The following is a 21239-nucleotide window of genomic DNA, read 5'->3' on the forward strand; positions in this document are numbered from 1 at the left end:
GACCTCAAGATAAACAAGAACCTTAAATTTCATAAATACAGATTAAACAGTTGCGTAGATATTAATATCCAAAAATCGCAATTTTTAAGACTGACTGACTTATAGACATATACAAAACCTAACCCACTTCCAGATGACCTAGAAAGTTCAAATTTTGTAATCAACTAGGTAATAGTGAGTGTACAAAGGAAAAAATCAGAAAATACTGAATTTATTTGTATTTAATTTTTTTTTCAATGACATAAATTTTGTTTGTATGGAAAAATGGAAAAGTTTAAAAAAAAAGAAAATAGTATATTCACCTTACTAGTCTTAAAAAATAGATCAAAACTAATCAGTGGCCGAAAAAAATTTTGAAATCCATCAATAAATGACTGAGATATAGATTATTGAAGTTTACATATTTTAGGACGAAACATCTGTAGATTCGAAGCGCCTCTGACATCACACTCACTCGCGCTAGTATCATGTCCGTGAACTTAGCAGAGCATTTTTAGCAGATCAAAAAAATAATGTGAGTTCTTATTGCGTGCAGTTGAGTTCTAGAGTTCCTGATACTTTTTAGAAATAGTTCTGGCGTTTTTACCTGAAAAAACGACATTTGAAAAAATGATCTGCCAACTTCCCGTAGCAGAGCATTTTTAGCAGATCAAAAAAATAATGTGAGTTCTTATCGCGTGCAGTTGAGTTCTAGAGTTCCTGATACTTTTTAGAAATAGTTCTGGCGTTTTTACCCGAAAAAACGACATTTGAAAAAATAACTTAGCAGAGCATTTTTAGCGGATCAAAAAAATAATGTGAGTTCTTATCGCGTGCGGTTGAGTTCTAGAGTTCCTGATACTTTTTAGAAATAGTTCTGGCGTTTTTACCTGAAAAAACGACATTTGAAAAAATGATCTGCCAACTTCCCGTACTAGATAATTTTTAGCGGATCAAAAAAATAATGTGAGTTCTTATCGCGTGCAGTTGAGTTCTAGAGTTCCTGATACTTTTTAGAAATAGTTCTGGCGTTTTTACCTGAAAAAACGACATTTGAAAAAATGATCTGCCAACTTCCCGTAGCAGAGCATTTTTAGCAGATCAAAAAAATAATGTGAGTTCTTATCGCGTGCAGTTGAGTTCTAGAGTTCCTGATACTTTTTAGAAATAGTTCTGGCGTTTTTACCTGAAAAAACGACATTTGAAAAAATTATCTGCCAACTTCCCGTAGCAGAGCATTTTTAGCAGATCAAAAAAATAATGTGAGTTCTTATCGCGTGCAGTTGAGTTCTAGAGTTCCTGATACTTTTTAGAAATAGTTCTGGCGTTTTTACCTGAAAAAACGACATTTGAAAAAATGATCTGCCAACTTCCCGTACTAGATAATTTTTAGCGGATCAAAAAAATAATGTGAGTTCTTATCGCGTGCAGTTGAGATCTAGAGTTCCTGATACTTTTTAGAAATAGTTCTGGCGTTTTTACCTGAAAAAACGACATTTGAAAAAATGATCTGCCAACTTCCCGTACCAGATAATTTTTAGCGGATCAAAAAAATAATGTGAGTTCTTATCGCGTGCAGTTGAGTTCTAGAGTTCCTGATACTTTTTAGAAATAGTTCTGGCGTTTTTACCTGAAAAAACGACATATGAAAAAATGATCTGCCAACTTCCCGTAGCAGAGCATTTTTAGCAGATCAAAAAAATAATGTGAGTTCTTATCGCGTGCAGTTGAGTTCTAGAATTCCTGATACTTTTTAGAAATAGTTCTGGCGTTTTTACCTGAAAAAAACGACATTTGAAAAAATGATCTGCCAACTTCCCGTAGCAGAGCATTTTTAGCAGATCAAAAAAATAATGTGAGTTCTTATCGCATGCAGTTGAGTTCTAGAGTTCCTGATACTTTTTAGAAATAGTTCTGGCGTTTTTACCTGATTTTTTTACCTGATAAGAACTCACATTATTTTTTTGATCCGCTAAAAATTATCTAGTACGGGAAGTTGGCAGATCATTTTTTCAAATGTCGTTTTTTCAGGTAAAAACGCCAGAACTATTTCTAAAAAGTATCAGGAACTCTAGAACTCAACTGCACGCGATAAGAACTCACATTATTTTTTTGATCTGCTAAAAATGCTCTGCTACGGGAAGTTGGCAGATCATTTTTTCAAATTTCGTTTTTTCAGGTAAAAACGCCAGAACTATTTCTAAAAAGTATCAGGAACTCTAGAACTCAACTGCACGCGATAAGAACTCACATTATTTTTTTGATCTGCTAAAAATTATCTAGTACGGGAAGTTGGCAGATCATTTTTTCAAATGTCGTTTTTTCAGGTAAAAACGCCAGAACTATTTCTAAAATGTATCAGGAACTCTAGAACTCAACTGCACGCGATAAGAACTCACATTATTTTTTTGATCCGCTAAAAATTATCTAGTACGGGAAGTTGGCAGATCATTTTTTCAAATGTCGTTTTTTCAGGTAAAAACGCCAGAACTATTTCTAAAAAGTATCAGGAACTCTAGAACTCAACTGCATGCGATAAGAACTCACATTATTTTTTTGATCTGCTAAAAATGCTCTGCTACGGGAAGTTGGCAGATCATTTTTTCAAATGTCGTTTTTTCAGGTAAAAACGCCAGAACTATTTCTAAAAAGTATCAGGAACTCTAGAACTCAACTGCACGCGATAAGAACTCACATTATTTTTTTGATCTGCTAAAAATGCTCTGCTACGGGAAGTTGGCAGATCATTTTTTCAAATGTCGTTTTTTTAGGTAAAAACGCCAGAACTATTTCTAAAAAGTATCAGGAACTCTAGAACTCAACTGCACGCGATAAGAACTCACATTATTTTTTTGATCCGCTAAAAATTATCTAGTACGGGAAGTTGGCAGATCATTTTTTCAAATGTCGTTTTTTCAGGTAAAAACGCCAGAACTATTTCTAAAAAGTATCAGGAACTCTAGAACTCAACCGCACGCGATAAGAACTCACATTATTTTTTTGATCCGCTAAAAATGCTCTGCTAAGTTATTTTTTCAAATGTCGTTTTTTCGGGTAAAAACGCCAGAACTATTTCTAAAAAGTATCAGGAACTCTAGAACTCAACTGCACGCGATAAGAACTCACATTATTTTTTTGATCTGCTAAAAATGCTCTGCTACGGGAAGTTGGCAGATCATTTTTTCAAATGTCGTTTTTTCAGGTAAAAACGCCAGAACTATTTCTAAAAAGTATCAGGAACTCTAGAACTCAACTGCACGCAATAAGAACTCACATTATTTTTTTGATCTGCTAAAAATGCTCTGCTAAGTTCACGGACATGCTAGTATCGCTAGGGCGGATTACTTCGATTGCATGATTTCTTTATTCAAAACTGTTATTAAACGTAAAATAAAAGAAAATTGTAATAAAAATATTGCCTTTATTGCTCATACAGTTAAAAATAATATATAATTTTACATATTCACATTTATTTATTCTTTATTTATGAGTGTTTAGTTTAGTTTTAATTTCAGTGTAAATAAATAAATAAAATCTTTATTTTGCTTTAAACATGGTATTCAATGGTGATACAATTATATTAATAAAGCACAAACATGTTTAGCCAATACAAGCATGCAAAAATAATTACCATAAATGGTGTAATGGAAGAAGGCTTCGTCGAAGGTCGAAATGATTTAATTTGCGTAATATTAATATGAGTGAAACATCTTTAGGCGCGTATAGAGTAAAATTTCAAGATCGCGTCATGGCAATACCGTAACGTCATGGAGTAAGGCGACGATTCTTCTACAACGATCTTTGCATCTTGGTAATAGTGTGTGAGAGCACGCTTAACATGAGCATTAACTTAAACTGACCATCCGTTCAAAACCTGACATTGGCAGAATCCGTCCTCACTAGGATCGGGAATTGCCATTTGAAAAAAAGAAGAAGAAGAAGAATAGTGTGTGTACAAATTCACGCTGGATGTTTAGAAAATCATGTAATCTTTTAAACAGAAAACGAGTTTAAAAAATTGCAGATAATGACGGGGCAATGTGCGCTGACATTCATAACATACAAGAAAATATAGAAAATAATACTAAACAAACCATACAGAGAAACCGCAAGAAAAAAAAAATCGTATATAAAAAGTATTATATTTATAAAGTAAATCAAATTTGCAGAGTAATTTTCTGTACAAAAAGTAATGATATCCCACCAAAAACATAAATGTAAAAATTGGAGCCGAGTTCAATCGTTGAATTAATTTGCCAAAAAAAGAAATGAGATCTAAATGTGTGCCAAGTTCTGCAGACAGTCCAGAAATTTATTTACAAAGATGTATTAAGTTGTTAGGTTGACTGAAAACTCAATTGTTTTATTTTCCCTTAGAGAACAATGTTTATTCCAAAATATAACTTTTTTAATTTGAATAATATAATTATTTTCACAAAGCAAACAACTAATGACCTATTGAACCCCATAATTTGATGAGGCTAGTTTTACATAGGTACTGTTTATATTTTGTGAGGTTCTAAAAACTAGCCTCATCAAATTATGGGGTTCAATAGGTCATTAGTTGTTTGCTTTGTGAAAATAATTATATTATTCAAATTAAAAAAGTTATATTTTGGAATAAACATTGTTCTCTAAGGGAAAATAAAACAATTGAGTTTTCCGTCAACCTAAGAACTTAATACATCTTTGTAAATAAATTTCTGGACTGTCTGCAGAACTTGGCACACATTTAGATCTCATTTCTTTTTTTGGCAAATTAATTCAACGATTGAACTCGGCTCCAATTTTTACATTTATGTTTTGGTGGGATATTAATATCATTATCTAGTTTAAATATAACTGGAATAACCGAACACCTTTAAAGACAAAAAGCGAAATTGAATCTTGGTAAACTGAACATAGACAACTAGAATTTAGTTCGAAGTACAAAGAAGCGAACTAACCTAGGCAAATGTTGTCATGTCACAAGTATGCAGTATTACCCATACTTTGGTGGCGTAATCGATGTATTGAGATGTGCTGTAACACCGCTTACCTTCTTGTGATTCCAGAGCACGTTGACGGAGGGTTTACCGCGGCGGAAGTCGCTCTGGTCGATGACGTCATCGTGGATCAATGACGCTGAGTGGATCATCTCGCTGATCATTGCTACCTGCCGCTGGGATGGCAGCAGGGCACTGGAAATGTAGGAAACACTTAAAGATGGCTCATTTTTTAACGAGCTCGGAATAGTTGATGGCTATGAAATACATATAATATGATAGGTAAAATTTTTTCTGAAATAGCTTTATATTTCGTGTGAGGAACAATTTCAATACGAATGGAAATTTAATGTGCCCTTTAAAAAAACGTGTTCTGAGTAAATAAAACATATCCATAAAGTTGCATAAATGTGAAGATAGTGACCTAAGTGCAACGATCGAGATTTTACTTTGGGTAATCGTGACAAATTTCACAAAAATACCTTGAAATTTTCTTGAATCATATTGCGTAATTGTGTTTCCCCAATCCATTATCACTCAAATGTCGATAGAGTACTACTACTCTCATTTGTACACAATGCTCAAGACTTGCTAATTATGTAACATTACGAATTTACGATAAGATGACACAATATGTATAATAAAAGAATAATTTCATAAACACGACTAACAAATTTGGATGGAACACCTTGAAATAGTCGGAAACAATACCTTGAAAATAGCACTGTTCAAACAGGAATTTATATAACATCAATTGATATCGTTTTACAGTCTAGGGATTTTACCCAGAGACGGTAGTCTCGGTGGTATGTATTAATAATATAACATTAATAAATAATTCTACACACAAACGGACTTTGCGCACCTTACATAAAACGTCTTAAATATTCGCCACGTGTATAGTTAGGGCAATACGCGGCGAATCATAGTCTACGTGCGAATAATATATTAAGATCAAATTATTATGCCTACTTTAATCATCACCAACCAAGGATACGCATAGATATGCATACGAGATACTTGAAGATGTGTTGAAGATATTCAGGTGTTGGATTACGAAAGACAACAAATACCCAATCAATTATATAACACCTGTAAGTAGCTAACAATGGAGTAATTAATAATCTTGGCAGCGAAGCAACACAAGAATTATGTCTAAATGACATTGGTTTCGTAACAAATCTTAAAGTGAACGAACGCGAACGGTACGAACTTTGTAAGAATTCAAAATCTATAAATGGCACATTTCCAAGCTTTTAATAGTTTTCTTTTTTTACAATTTGTGTTGTATTGTATTCATATAAGTAACTTACCTATTTTCACCGTATACGTGGTAATTGACAGCTTTCGCCATAAGGATAGCCACCATTGGCCTTAGAGCTTTACCCTGACCGTCGAAGTAATATGTAGCTATGGTGTTCAACTCGGGCTGATTTGTGTTGCGTTCCAGCTCCTGTAGGCCAAATAAACTAAAGTCGAGTTGGAATCACATTTTTAGAAATTAATATACCTTAGAAGAAATTAACATGAAGCTTATGAATAACTTAAACTTAATATGATAACCTTGCAACTATTTATATCTTAACTGTTTGTTACCAATCGATATAAAAATATTTGACGATGGTATGCTGTAATCATCAACTTGTAGAACTACAAGCTACTACGACAGCCCGAACGGAACACTCTCTCACGCGTCCTACTATAAAATACAGATTTAGTTACGCGCAAATAATGTGCGTAGGACGTGCGAAGGTTTCGTGTTTCGTTCGGGCTGTCGTAGTAGCTGTCGTAAATGTCCTTATGAAATAATCTGATGTAGTAATCTTGATTCGACACAATTTAAATTGTGTTTAGACAATGTGAATCTCGGACGAAATCGCTAATGCGTTTGTCCTCCGCCATTCTATTGTAATGCTTTAATTCGTATGAAAACGATTTATATCATATACATGCATTATACATCTTACAAATGTACTATTTAATAATTATTTCGAACCGAGCTTAATGCAACTTTAAAACGGATATAGTGTTAAACTACGCAATCATATCTTGGAAATAATAAATATTATTACTGTTATAAATATTTGTATGCGCAATCTGAGAATCTTAATTATCTTCTTGTACTCACAAAGAATGAGCAATATTTACAGACATATTAGTTTACATCGCAAATACACAAATATTATCATATGTGGACCTTAACAAGTTTCCTACATTTGAAAAGTTACATAAATACTGAAAATAAATTTCAAGACCTTGGCTGTAAAAGGATCGTGGTGACGATGCGTGTTTTCAATATCACACTACCTTTTGGGCCTACAAATTAACTCGACGTTAACATGTTAGGACAGAGCAGTCAATGCCAGAATATTACAACATTATTTGCTATGCAATGTATTCATTAGCGAGCTACGATATTGTGGTCACGTCACAGATGTTTGAAAATTAGTTTAGAAGGTTATGAATTACATTGTTATAGTTAATGAATAGATATATAATTTTCTTGTGGTTGGATCGGTTTGAGATCATAAACGTACAATAGATCAGATAGTAAAGAAAGTTTAGCGTCACGGTAGGTTACTTCGAAAGAAGGTCATTGTTCGTTCACTGCACTTTACGCTTGACATCAGAATACAAAAATCTTAAATATTGTTTCAAGGTCGATAGATAGTTGATTAGTTTTAAATTTTTTATGGTACTGCACCTGTAGAAATTAATGAGGTCGTTGTAATTCCATCGAAGTTTAAATACGAACCATATTTTCAGGTAAAATAAATTTTAAGCGTATGAACTCGTGTCGGCGGATTCGCTTTAGGTCGCAGAACAATTAAATAAGTAAGGTAAACTATTTCTTACATCTTCTAAGCTTTAAACAATTTTCAATCATGATTTAAGAGCATCCTGTTGACATCTAAGTCAAGGACTGAACATGAGCAAAAGGCGAATCAGATTTTTGCAACTAACGCTATATATTATACGTAATTGTAGTACTCAACGGATATTTAGGTAGACACCAATCTTATCTTAAAAACTCCGTTGTATCTCACATTAACTATGTTATTATGAAGCTCAACTAAATTAAAATGTTACAAAACTGCACAAAGTACAGATCTTCTCAAACAGATTAACATGAGCTCCTGTTTTGTTAAATAAAAAAAATACTAATGATACAAAATCAACATACACATTAGAAAATATGCGACAAGATTACTACTGTATTCGTATATAAGCCTAGTTTTAGACGAGTTTTCAACGTAAGAAAGTAGGCGAACTAGCTATCATTTCCCAAGCCATGATCATACAAAAGTAGCAAGATATAATTTGAAATTTCCTTCATACACTCAAATTCTGTCTGTTTAAATTAATAACAATTTTGCAAAATTGTTCTGCTATTACAAAAGAGCTGTATGAAATCCAATGTTTTAAATTATTACTACAATATTAGCAATCTTGACAGAAAACGTTTGTAACAATATAAACATGACCTTGCTTTTCGAATCTACACATATATCATTATATTTCATCACTGTAGCTAATAAGCTACGTTCATCTACATTTGCATTCTACGAATTGTAGCGTTTGCGTAGCACTTCTCTGCTTAGCTTGTAAGTTGTAGATTATTCGCTGCGCTGATTTAGTTATCATGAAAATAATGTAAATTGATACATGTAAATGACATAAATCAATCCATTTTCTTTAATTGGAAAATTGTGTGTATGAAATAAATATATTTTTCATTATAAAATGAAATATGCAATATAAATTATTATTGTGTCCCTTGCTTCTTTTCATAAACATTTTCATACATTTTAATATGTATATGTACCTATTAGAAATCACCAGACTTTTAATACATCTATTTGCCGCGATGTATAATACTTTATGTCTATTGTCTATGCTATAGTAGTACTCTAGTCATTTCAAATATTGTTGCAGCAGTTATAAAAACCTCAATTAAATATAACAACAAAAAACATAAGATGAATAAAATGTAGCAAAAATAATTACTGATACCCGTGTGAAGCCCAGTGGAATCGTGTTGCTAATAGTTAAATTGTCAGCGCAAAAAATTCACATGTCCTGTTATAAATCATCTAGGATTGAAATTACAAAACCCGCGCCCATTCGCGTGCTACACATTATAACATTTAGACAATTACCTACCCGTAAGCACCGTTCGACCTTTGCATTACAGCATAAAATGTAACAAAGTAAATTAAAATGTAATACATAATCCTTGAACTAAACCTTCATAGAATTTTCTGGTAAAAATGTACCTGTATCTTATAGTTTATCGTAATATTACTACCAACTAACTTATACTACTTATCAGGCCTATGTTAATTTTAACCTGTACTAGTTACATTGTATGTATCGAGGTAGCCAGTTATGTTTTACATAATGTGTATTTTTTGTTTACTCGTACACTTAGCAATACTTTTGATAAAGTGATAATTTGTGCACATTTAGATACTGTGGGTCGTCTTGCTACAACTTATTTGTGAAATGCCCCATAGCTAAGTGTACTTTCGGGATAATATATCCATTGACAGTTACACTGACAATCCTTTTAAGCTTAAAGTTGAAAGTTTGTTAACTCTGACTTTTTTTATTATTCTGGTAGCAATAGTTACTGACACAATAATAAAGTCATAATTTGTGCACATTTAGATGCTGTGAATCGTCTGTCTCCAGTTTATTTTAGTAATGCGCCTTAGCTAAGTATTCATTTGGGTTATGTCGATTGAAATACAGTTTCGACCACCGACAATCTTTTTATATCTAAGCTTAAAGTTGACCATTGTCTTACCGATCGTATGTCTTCGTATATTCCATTAAGGTCGTCTTCGAGCAGGCGGTAGGGGTCGACGATTTGCGCGCCGTAGTCCGGCAGGGACCCGGTGCTTGTGCTCTGCATGCTGGACGCGAGGCGCCGCATCGCGGACGCTGTGCCGCCGAGGCTACCGCACGCTGGCCCGCATGTGGTCACACGCTAGAACAAGCAAATAAAGTAAAACACCAATAAAATCAATATTACTAGTTAATTAACATTCACGCTTAAATTATATTACACGATTGGTAGCGAGGCCAAATACATATATATTTTGGGTTTGAAACAACGTAGAAGGTGTTGTATAAAAATATGTCACGCATATATTTTATCAAGAATTATGAAACATACAATAGAGTAATCTAGAATGTTTATTTTTCGTTACATTGCCGTCAAATTGGCGTTAATTTTTGCGTCGCTATATGTCACCTATGTCTCTACATTGTCTGTAACATAACATTTATTTACATATTTTGTGACACCAAGAAATAAATATCATAATATTGCAATTTTATTATAAACATACAACAAAATCGTGTACCCAACGTATGCGGGACACGAGCCAAATATGTAATATCAAGTGTATTTCGCGAGTGAAACTCAATTTGCAATACTTTGAATTCTCAACACTAAATGTCATTGCAGCCGTGGCTGTAGGTAGACACGTAAATAAACGAAATTACGAGCAAACGGAAAATTGTGTGTCTGTGGTATACATTCGATAATGGATAGTAGGCAGGGTGCGGCTATGCCCTTAGCTCGGCAGCGGCAGTGACCGCGATGCGTATTTTGCAATTGGTTTATGCAACTGCAGCCGAGTGCAGTCCACCACACCTGATGGCTCCGACCGGCCGTTGCAAAACAACCAGCAGGCGTCGCACGTATGCACGATTCGTAAGTGTACCGTACGTTACGAGTATACCACACCACTGATTTAAATACAAGTAATTATTCAAAAAACTCGTCAGCATGTTTGTTTTTTCGTATAACATTTAACATATTAAAATTCTACAATATGTGATTAATTTTCATGACTTAATATTAATATGGCTTCATAAATAATATTACAATTGGTAAAGACAAATAAAAATAAGTATCGAATCACGCTACAGTTACTGTCGGCGTATTAAAGAAAACTTAAGAACCAGGTAGGTTTTAATTTATGATTGAAAATTCGGTCGTGCAGGTGTTATGAATGTGGCTATTCAACCGCAATAATTATACTCTGTACATACATACAGTATACACCCATTCAAAAACAAATACTAATACATACACAAACAAGATAATTATCACGTATAATGCACATGTAAAGTTGTCAACTATTAAGACTGTTTACAAATGAAGCGTTGGGGGTTTGCAATTATTCTAATAGAGTAGGAGTTATGAGCTACCTGCTTTTCTTATTCCAATGGTAGGACCATATTTAAATTTAAATTAAATATTACTCTATTGCACGCATTCATATAAATTGCTCATTAAAATCGCACATATTCTTCCTATAGATAACCTTTATTAGACAAACAGGTCAAGCTCTAATTCTTTTCAAAAATGCTTTATAATACACGGTCATTAGTTCCACCATTACATGTTTAGGTACTATAATATACATCCAAATAGACAGGTGATGAATTTGAAAATGATACAAAAATCTCAATTCATATCTACTAGCTGTGTATAACTAGCGCCGCGGTTTCACCCGCATTGCTCCGCTCCTGTTCGTCTTAGCGTGTAGATATAGCTTTCCTCGATACATGGGCTATCTAACACCGAAATAATTTTTCAAATCGGACTAGTTCCTGAGATTAGCGCGTTCAAACAAACAAACAAACTCTTCTGCAGTTTTATAAAATTAGTATAGATATAAGTTTAATCTATATGAATTTGATTTAAAATAAGTAATTAATATTAATGTAAATGATATAACGAGTCCTGAGTGGTGAGTAACATTTCGGTTCGATGAAAGCACTTCAATGACATTTTAATTAATCAATACTCATTCAATTTATACGCGGACCATTTGCGAAACATTAGAGTCAACCGGGCAACTCGCTTGAACGTCATAGAGCATATAAAAGAAAAGCGTGAACTCATCCATTCAAAGTTAAAACAAATTAGGTGTCGAAATATAAATTAAAATACAACTATCCGTTTGGCAATCTGTTTAACTCATTATGACACCTCGTGCTTTGAATAATAACAAGTTCCATGCGATTTCACACACGTCATAACCATCGTGAATATATTCAACGTTTATCAATATTGATGCCCACCTTCGTATCATATTGGATAAGAGTACACTCGTAATATAATCTTTATACAATAAATTGGTAAAATTTAATTTAAAATTGTAGGAACAATACAGCAAGTTATCATTTAAATATATACGATATATACTGGGCTTTCAATCTAGTCTGTAATGGTTTTTTGAACGGATTTTTTCTCTATTTTGTTCTTGTTTACGGGTTTTTGTTTACTGAACAGAAGTTTTTGTACTTTTATATATTCCACGGCTTATGTGCATCATTTAATACTTCTGTATTTTTTGAACTAAAATTTATCCTCTCAATCAAATAAGTAGATATTAACCTATTGGTCCAATATAACGCAACAACAAAATCCGTGTAATAAATACTCCAGTTAATTATATTTATTATCAACACTTTAACATCAATACTAGTTCGTACAACAATACGCCCAGATAGATACCTGATTGTTATGAATTATTACACAATAACAATTTTACTTGTTTAAAACGTAACACACCTTCTTTCAAGAAAAAATTCAATCATTTGAAACGGTTTACTTACTTGACGATTTTTATAGTTGCTTATGTAATTCTTGCATTTTTTTAAGTTTTAGAAATGCGTCTTTTTTCGAACTAGCTTATTAATATAAGTGCTGATTTACACAGGGTCAGTAACTGACTACAAATTCGACGCAAATCAGTGCTGACCCGAAAAAAAACCCTGTGTAAACAGATTTGAAGTCAGTACAGAGGCTTGAAGTCTATGTAAACAGTTAAAGTCAGTCGTGGCGTCGAAATTCGGCGCCGCGACTGACTTGTCTACTGACCCTGTGTAAATCAGCACTTATATTAATAAGCTAGTTCGAAAAAAGACGCATTTCTAAAACTTAAAAAAATGCAAGAATTACATAAGCAACTATAAAAAGCACTAACATTGCCAATCAACATATTAAGTAGTTCAACAAATATGAATTTTGTGAAATATATTATTCAAATCATATAGTAAAAATCCAATATTATTGCTATTACAGATATCCAAACACGAGTATAGCTATAAGAATTGGCTGAGAAGGTAAATAAAAATATGGGAAGTCCCTTTTCAGTCACGACTTCTCAGAGGAAAGAGCGGCACACACACGACACACACAACACACCGGGATGTTACCCTTATCACATAAATATGTTATTATTTTCCTCAAAGTTAAATATCCACTCTTGTTATATATTGTATCAGGTCTTATATTATGTCCTAGGGGATGCATATTACTGTGAAGGCTTTTGCACAGCATATTTCACGGTACGTAAGAAGGTTTGAACATAAATTTTCCATTGAATTAATTTCACTACTTAACATTAAATATATTTAAATGATTACAATACAGCATTAAATAGTTATGCGATTATAATATATTAAAAAACAAATCCGTGATCGATGTAATGATTAACAACATTGAAGCACGTAAAATTGCATGTGTCCGCATCGCACATAACAATTAAAACATGATAGAAAGTAAATACTGCGAACACTTACAATACCAATGTTCTTAAAATAGAAACGTACAGTTGATACGTGCCAGAGGAGGAAAGGAAAGTGCTACGTAATATGTTCCAAATATACGTCATATACAGGAATAGCAGACTGTCTAAATTTAATAATTGCATGATTATGAAAAACACGCAAGCCCTGACTATAGCGTGGCTGCAATACTAGCGGTCAAGGTATCTTTATTAAAACAAAATTTGTCAAGAGACTTGGCATTTAATCTGATAGAAATGAAAAAGTTTGTAATATAACAAGGGTATAGAATGCCCACCCTATATATTAGCTGTGATATTAGTGTATAAACCTTAATTAATATAATCACGAGACATTTTCTCGTGTGGCGCCCGCCACAGTTCTTTTTATAGCCGTCGATCGATATCTGAATGAATAATTATTACTTTACGTTGAATAATTGAATGAAAAACCGTTGTTAATGTTGCATTCAATTTCCGTAGGCTACAAATTGGAATAAATTAATTGTTAAAGAGAAGCGTGATGACATTAAAGTTATGCATTCTTGAATTATTCAAGATGCTGGTTTCCCCAGAGATGTATGAGGTGTGTACCATTAAAGAGACAACACGACAATCAATCATTTTTTTTTTTTGCACATAAATACACTTAAAACTATACGAATTATAAAATTGTGTTTCTTAAATAAATGATAAATATCTTTAATAATTGCATCGAACATCAACAACTTGTACATTTATAATGTTTAATTACAATAAGTTTTATGTTATTGTACTTTTGCGTCATTCATTAAAATTATTTACGGTCATTTCACAAAAAACTTTCTAGCCCAAAACTATTGATAGTATTTAATCAAGAAATAACCTTAAAAACTATTTATTTGTTAAAAATGTTGATATGATGCATGTATAAAGAGTGCATAAAATTCAAATGCGATTTGCTAAATAGTCACGTTATAACTAACTACGCTACATATTCGGCTAGTGAAAGTGATATATTTTCATGATCGGATCAGTACTCCTATAGATTATCCCGCTATAGACATATAAAGTTAAAACTTTACTTCTTAATAATATTGAGTATAGATTGTTTAAATCCAAACACCCATTCTAAGTGCAAATACACTCTACATAAATGGAAATCTAAAAAGTGAGAAAACTGCTAATATATCTACACTGTATAATATTTACCTACTAACAGTTCTACATAAGTGCTGGCTCTACGCATAAACATGCTACGATCTCTACAAGTAAACGATTTAAACGCGCTACCTATGCGCGTACGCATGTATAGATTGAAATCTTATTACGTCAAAATTAATAAAATGGTTTATAAATACACTTTAAATACAACACATCTACTTTCTATGTAAATTTGATGACTTTAATATTTTAAATAAGTTAAATCATTATTATTTTATTTTGTATTCCAAAAAATAACAAATCTACAATCTGCATAATCAACGAGTATCTACAACGTGTAAACAAATAAAATATGTTAACAAATGTCCTTGAGTACGAAAGTAATGCAATAATTTCCATTTGCATCTCGTAATGGGGATTCCTCAGGGCAATAATAAAATGGTCAACACCAAATGACGGATAACACATCCGCATCTGTTTATTGATAATTTAATTTAAATGCATATTAAGGGTTAAGTCCCTTTAAATGCCGATCCCGGATACCATACCAATGACCTTACCAACTGAATGCCTTTATGAATATTATTTTAAAGTGCGTTTATCACTTTTTTGACATGAACAATTATGTAGAACCGTGGAAATATTTAAATAAAGAAATAGTAGGTATCTCATGTACATAAAAGCTGCAAATTATTTAATTAAAATTCTTATAAGAATGTCAAACACATCAAAATATCTTCCGCAACAGCATGTTTAACAGATTCAAGTATCTTTTAGGAATAAAAAGTTTAATGTATAAATTAACAGTATTTATATAAACTTTTATGGTAATGTGAGGAATTTACATTACGTTTCGCGTATTGTATTTATTTAAAATTAACTTGCCAAGTTGTATATTATGTTCATATAAACGATATTATACTTTTCCTATTTACTAATTGTTTTTTATTTTTCTCATTACGTCTACTTAAAAAGGAATATAATAAAAAAACTCAACCGTTAAAAAATATTTGATGGCCTTTATTTTTATAAAGACAGATTATATGAAAAAGGTCATTTGATTTATTATTTAATTGTTAAGATACAAGTAAGTAAATAAAGGCTGCGCTTGAATAGAGTACCATCTAACATTTCAATATACAAGTATTTCAAATTCTTGAAAGTGGGTAATCGAAAGACGAAGGTTATAATTAAGGTACAGAGCTACAGCCAGCAAGTCGGTCAAAGACCGCTCCATCGAACGAGAGGTTAAAATCCAAGGACGCATGAGAACTTTACAATTTACGATTATAATTGGTCAATTTGAAAACCTTTCGAGAGTAGCTTTGAGATCCTTGGATTAATGGTAAAATATGCATTGGGTTGTAAGAGAAACTGGTGCTTCATTAATACTTTGTTAAGATATTGTATTGCTACACTCTGCATATTATTCTTATTCATAAGGAGACTCTATTTGCCAGTGTAAAATACATTGATCATAAAAATAGTTTTGGAATTAGTGTTAGTTTTGTTAATAAGGTCTGGCAATCACTCTTGTAATCGTCTTTAAAATTTTGAACTTCACAAGAAAATCATGAAACACAATTCATTTCTTTTGCAATAGCGAGATTAGAAGGTGCAATTATATCCGAGGTTACAAGAAGGTTTAAGATGAAGACATTGCTTGTAGATTAATAGTAAAGTATAACCCGTAATGAATAAAAATATGTTTCACGTTATATTTAACCTGAATACATGCTTGAATTTATTACTAAACATCTGTTATCATACACAAACACTTTATAAGAAATCATTTCATTGAGCCCTCATTGAGTATTGAAAACTGCTTTCAAGTATTATAACCTGATGTAGAGAATTCTAAACATATAATTCAAATAAATTTAAATGAGAAACTGTAATCAAGTAGGATCCAGTCTCGCATTACCTTCGTTCTAATTTAAAAACGCAATTCCATCGTGACGAGTGTTGCAGTATCTACTATTTGTGCATTGCTAAATATGCACTCGTTACGCTCTCAAAATCTGTAATAAGCTATACATTACTATATATTATTATATTCGTGTTCCGTTTTATATTAACAAATGTTATATTTGAGCGTTATATTTTTTATATTTATCATAATTAATTACTAAAATGAGCATTAATTGGCGAATGCTTGTTCGATTAACTCGACGTTTCTAACTATAGCCGAATAATTTATTATCATCACATTGCATTGTCCACTTTAATTATTAGTAGTAGCATCAAATATTTGAAGGTGTGACCATTTCTAAATATGACTATATCTTCAATAATTTCAAAATCAAAGAAACAAATTTCAAAGAGTCGTAGACGTTTCAATACACAGTTATTATCTACATGATTAAAATATTGTGATTAAGATGTACAGTCAAACCATGATGCGTTCATTGTTTGCTGTCTAGAGACGATGAGAAGTGATTGCCCAATTATACTAGTCTAAACATTCGTACAAGGACACTTCTTAATCGGAGATCGTCTCAGATATACCTATCTACTAAGTATGCATTAACTAGAATATCACAGTTCAAACATACGAAGACGCATATTAGGTACGTTTTTACCTATTGTTGCAAAGTTTATAACCTGTGTTATGGAATTTTAAAACTCTACTATGTAAACAATGCGAAAGCGAGAGTCCAAATAAATTATAAAATAGATACCAACAAGAGGACGGGTTCTGTGTGTCACAATCTGGTACCCACGCCTATTTATGTGATAATCACGTCAATTTACGTAAGCTTTGAACGTTATGGGTGATTTATTCCCAATTGCAAAAATTGAATATTAAATACAAAATTAACATTAAAATAGGTTAATTTTAATCAGAATAAGAAATCATAGGAAGAATTTTACGTCTGTACAACGAAGCATTTTCATCTATGTATAACTAAGTATTGTAATCACGTAAGTTGGAATCGAAGAAAATGTTGTAAGTCGAAAATAACATATGCTACGTCGTATGCGTTGTTGCAAACTCTTATACAATAATGTCGACTGAACAAATAGTTGTGTGTTCCGCATTTCTAGTGAGCTTCATTTACGCAGGACGTTACGTGCCACGCGATCCATTCGACCGATTCATTTTCCCAAATAATGGACAATAATGCCTGCGTTCATGACAGTTATAACACGTACTTATTACAGCACCGAAACTGATTATTGTGGGGAGCTTGAAACGTACACACTGGTATTGAAACTAGGCTCTCTATTCTGTACAATACAAACTATCTAGTAAAAAATCTTAACATGTTTTAGTACACAACCGGTTTTGAAAATGTTTAGTTATTTAGAAATTGATGCGATATCATAAGCAATTATGAATTTGGGTTAAAGTCCAATGTCATAAAGAACTTCGAGTCATCAATAGATTGAACTCGCTCGGAAAAAGTAAACACCAGTACTTTTTTTAACTCACTGCTGCTATACAATAACTTTTATCATTGCTGGCTAGAATTTGTTGACGATTAAAGTAATCCAGGTCAATGTTCGCGAAACGAACTAGAATAAAATAAGAAAGGCTATTAACTTCATACAGCGAGAGACGCGGACGCGATGGCGATGTTAACAAGTCGAGTCCGTTACCCAGTTTTGGAGTTATTAAAAATTCGACGAATAATTTCACAACTTTCACTAACAACATGAAATATTTACATTTAATATACATAATTTCCTCTAGAGAAAGGATGCTATATTTATATATTTATAGTTAGTGCGTTAGTAATAAGATCAATTGACTTTTATCTGTATTGTTGTAAGTTGTAACCTTGATGAAATTTTTAAAATAATAATGGTAAACAATTAATTTTTACACCGCTACTTTCCTTGGATAAAATGTAATATTTTGTTGTGTCGCGGTTCTCGTTTTCCTAATAACTAAACCAAATGAAATTGAGCGAAGTGAATTAATTAAATAAAATTAATATTAGGTACACAAAAGTACGAATTGGGAACTAAATCCGTAGTTCGAAACATTGAATAGAAAATATAAAATTTCGCGCTCTGTTATTGTTGTTTTTACGATTACCTATTCCAAATCAATTATTCTCAAGTCGATAAACAAAGAATTCAATTGCTATTGAAGAGGCTAAATGAAATATTAATGTGAAAAATAATTGTTGTTTAGAAAGTCAGTATGACTGCAGAGATTTTACATTGCATGCTCGTACGTTTCGCGAGAAAGCACAACGCTACGTCGCCGCTTGCTGCATTTCTTACTTCGCGACTCTCCCCTTTATATCTCTCTGCGCTTGGCAAAATCAACCGTACATGATAAATCATAATACATCGTAAAAATTATTATCACAAACAATAATTCTTATAATTTTAATTACACTTATTGCCAACTAAACCATAGAATTAAGGCCACCGCCAATAACAGCGAAAATGAGTCATTTAAGGAAGGTTACATCAATAGTGTTACATTACAATATTAAATTATTAAGAGTAAATATTTTAAAGTCAACGACGTGAATTTGTTTGCAAAAGTAAAAGCAAGGAGAAATCAAAATCGGCGGGCTTACTCGAAGCTGTATGTACTGAAATGAAATCCACTGTTTGCAGATTTCACTTCAGCTTTTCCCATACCAGTTACACCCAACAATGTTATTTTGAGAAACATAAACACAGTATTTACTTAAAATTTATTACTTCATTCAATAATAATATTATGAAATAGATCAGCTGACTTATAGGTTAATGTCATGCTGTTATGTAAAAAGGATAATTGTCAAAATGGGAACATTAGATAATGTAAGATTTTTACATAAAGCCAATATTGAGCTTTATCGATTATAGAAATCATAGATGTACCTATTATTTATTTTTTATTAAATTTTGTATATTTTTGATTAAATGTTATCTAACCTGACAAGTCTTTCCAAATATCCGCAATGGAGTTGGTCCGGGAGGTTTGAGTTTCACAAATACAGTCTGCCTTCGAACTTTATGTCCAAATTGACACATAAACTTATCTTGTACACGAGCACAGAGCCTACTCGAACTTAAACACGCCATAGCTACAACTGCAACGAAACGCTTGAGGACATGAACTACTTAACATGCTATCACACAAGCATTCGGCCTTTTCCTCCCCTCTTCGACAGCTGATTGTCACTTGTCAATTTGTTTTTTTTCTTTGTTATTATTTAGTTTGACCAGTGTTAGATTCGAGTCTTTTTGACGTATATTCATTGTGTTTTGTGTTTTTTTGCTTATTGTGTAGTGGATAATGTAATAATTTATGCGTTAAGAAATGTCGCAGGAAAATTTGGTGAAAATTAGCAAAAGAAAAAGAAAATATTTCTCCGTTGATAATAATATCCAGTAATATTATATCCTCAATCTATATTAATTATCTGTTGTTGCCATATGACATTATTTTGACAAAGGCAAGTCAATGTTTGATTTCGAACTGTCTGAGCCTCTGAGGTCATTCGAAGCTATTGTCAAAGACATACTATTGTTGAGGTTAAGTTCTGTAGTTCTGTAATTAAAGTATTTAAGTTATTTCACTATGATCCCGCGTGTGACACAAAATATAATTCAAATGATACGTATAGTGGAACAAAATGTTAAGAATATATTTGGCCATCCACCAAACGGTAAGTTATAACGATAAGTAGGTACTTATCTACATGAAATGAAAACCTATTTCTTATAATCATTACAATGAAAAAGAATGTTTAACACTTTACTTAACACTTTTTGCAGAGTTAGCGCTTGCTTATGTACACGAAAATCCGGTACAGCAAAGAAAGCAGTTTTCTTTGAAGGATATTGTTGGAGATGGATTTCTACTGGCAGTACCGAAATTTCGAAGGACGGTGGAAAAGAGATGGAAAAGAAAATTCGGATCACCTGAATATATTTGGAAAATGCTTGTTCCTAAAACAAACATAATTGTGTGTCATGAATGTGGTCATAATCATGAGCGAGGACGGCTATGTGGTAAGCATCAAATCATATTAACCAACTAGAGGTTTTTAGTACCTCTAGAGCTCAAAATTATGGGCAATATATTTAAAAAAGAAGTTTAGATTGAGTTTGTTGTGTGCAGGTAACTGTTATAAGAAAATTGAAGCGGAAACTAAAGAAATCCAAGATGTTATAGTTGAAAAGTTGGGAAATAAGCCCATTGAAAATGATGTCATTGTTTTGTATGAGGGTGAAAACTTACCAGAACAGGTAATTGCTGTTTTCATTTTAGTATCAAGCCCATTTATTAATAAATTTCATATAAAATAATATTTTCAGTTTAAATATCATTTATTTACCTTTGCTTACAGCCTAAGCAATTTTGGGAAGGAAGAAGAATTATTGAAATGAAGAAAGAAAGACCCAGTTTTTTCAGTAAAAATTTGTTGCAAAAAACTACGCAACAACCTTCAGAGTCTACAGATGTGAAACCAACAGATTTAGCATAGATGTAGTTCGTAAATACATATAATAATTTGATGATAGAATTAGGCTTATTATAAAATGATTAAAACACAGATGAAAATAGTTAAAATTATTTTAT

At 32.3% G+C, this 21239-nt stretch overlaps 2 protein-coding genes across 2 annotated transcripts in view; one reads left to right on the plus strand and one right to left on the minus strand.

The window, feature by feature from the left end:
* Positions 1–19794, minus strand: part of LOC123693084 (all trans-polyprenyl-diphosphate synthase PDSS1) — a 36458-nt gene extending 16664 nt beyond the window's left edge. The window contains exons 1-4 of the mRNA XM_045638038.1: positions 19586–19794; positions 9775–9957; positions 6278–6417; positions 5018–5159 (exon numbers count right to left, since the gene is read on the minus strand). Coding sequence (XP_045493994.1) covers positions 5018–5159; positions 6278–6417; positions 9775–9957; positions 19586–19735 — 615 coding nt within the window. The 5' untranslated portion in view covers positions 19736–19794. The remainder of the gene's footprint in view (positions 1–5017; positions 5160–6277; positions 6418–9774; positions 9958–19585) is intronic.
* A 387-nt stretch (positions 19795–20181) lies between these two features.
* LOC123693208 (39S ribosomal protein L32, mitochondrial) lies at positions 20182–21223 on the plus strand. Its single transcript, XM_045638206.1, has 4 exons — positions 20182–20322; positions 20432–20668; positions 20778–20905; positions 21007–21223. Exons 1-4 carry the CDS (start codon positions 20235–20237, stop codon positions 21142–21144), a joined length of 591 nt encoding a protein of 196 aa, XP_045494162.1. The 5' UTR covers positions 20182–20234; the 3' UTR covers positions 21145–21223.
* Positions 21224–21239: the final 16 nt, after the last annotated feature.

Source organism: Colias croceus, chromosome 7 (genome assembly GCF_905220415.1).
Source record: "Colias croceus chromosome 7, ilColCroc2.1".
Taxonomy (NCBI): domain Eukaryota; kingdom Metazoa; phylum Arthropoda; class Insecta; order Lepidoptera; family Pieridae; genus Colias; species Colias croceus.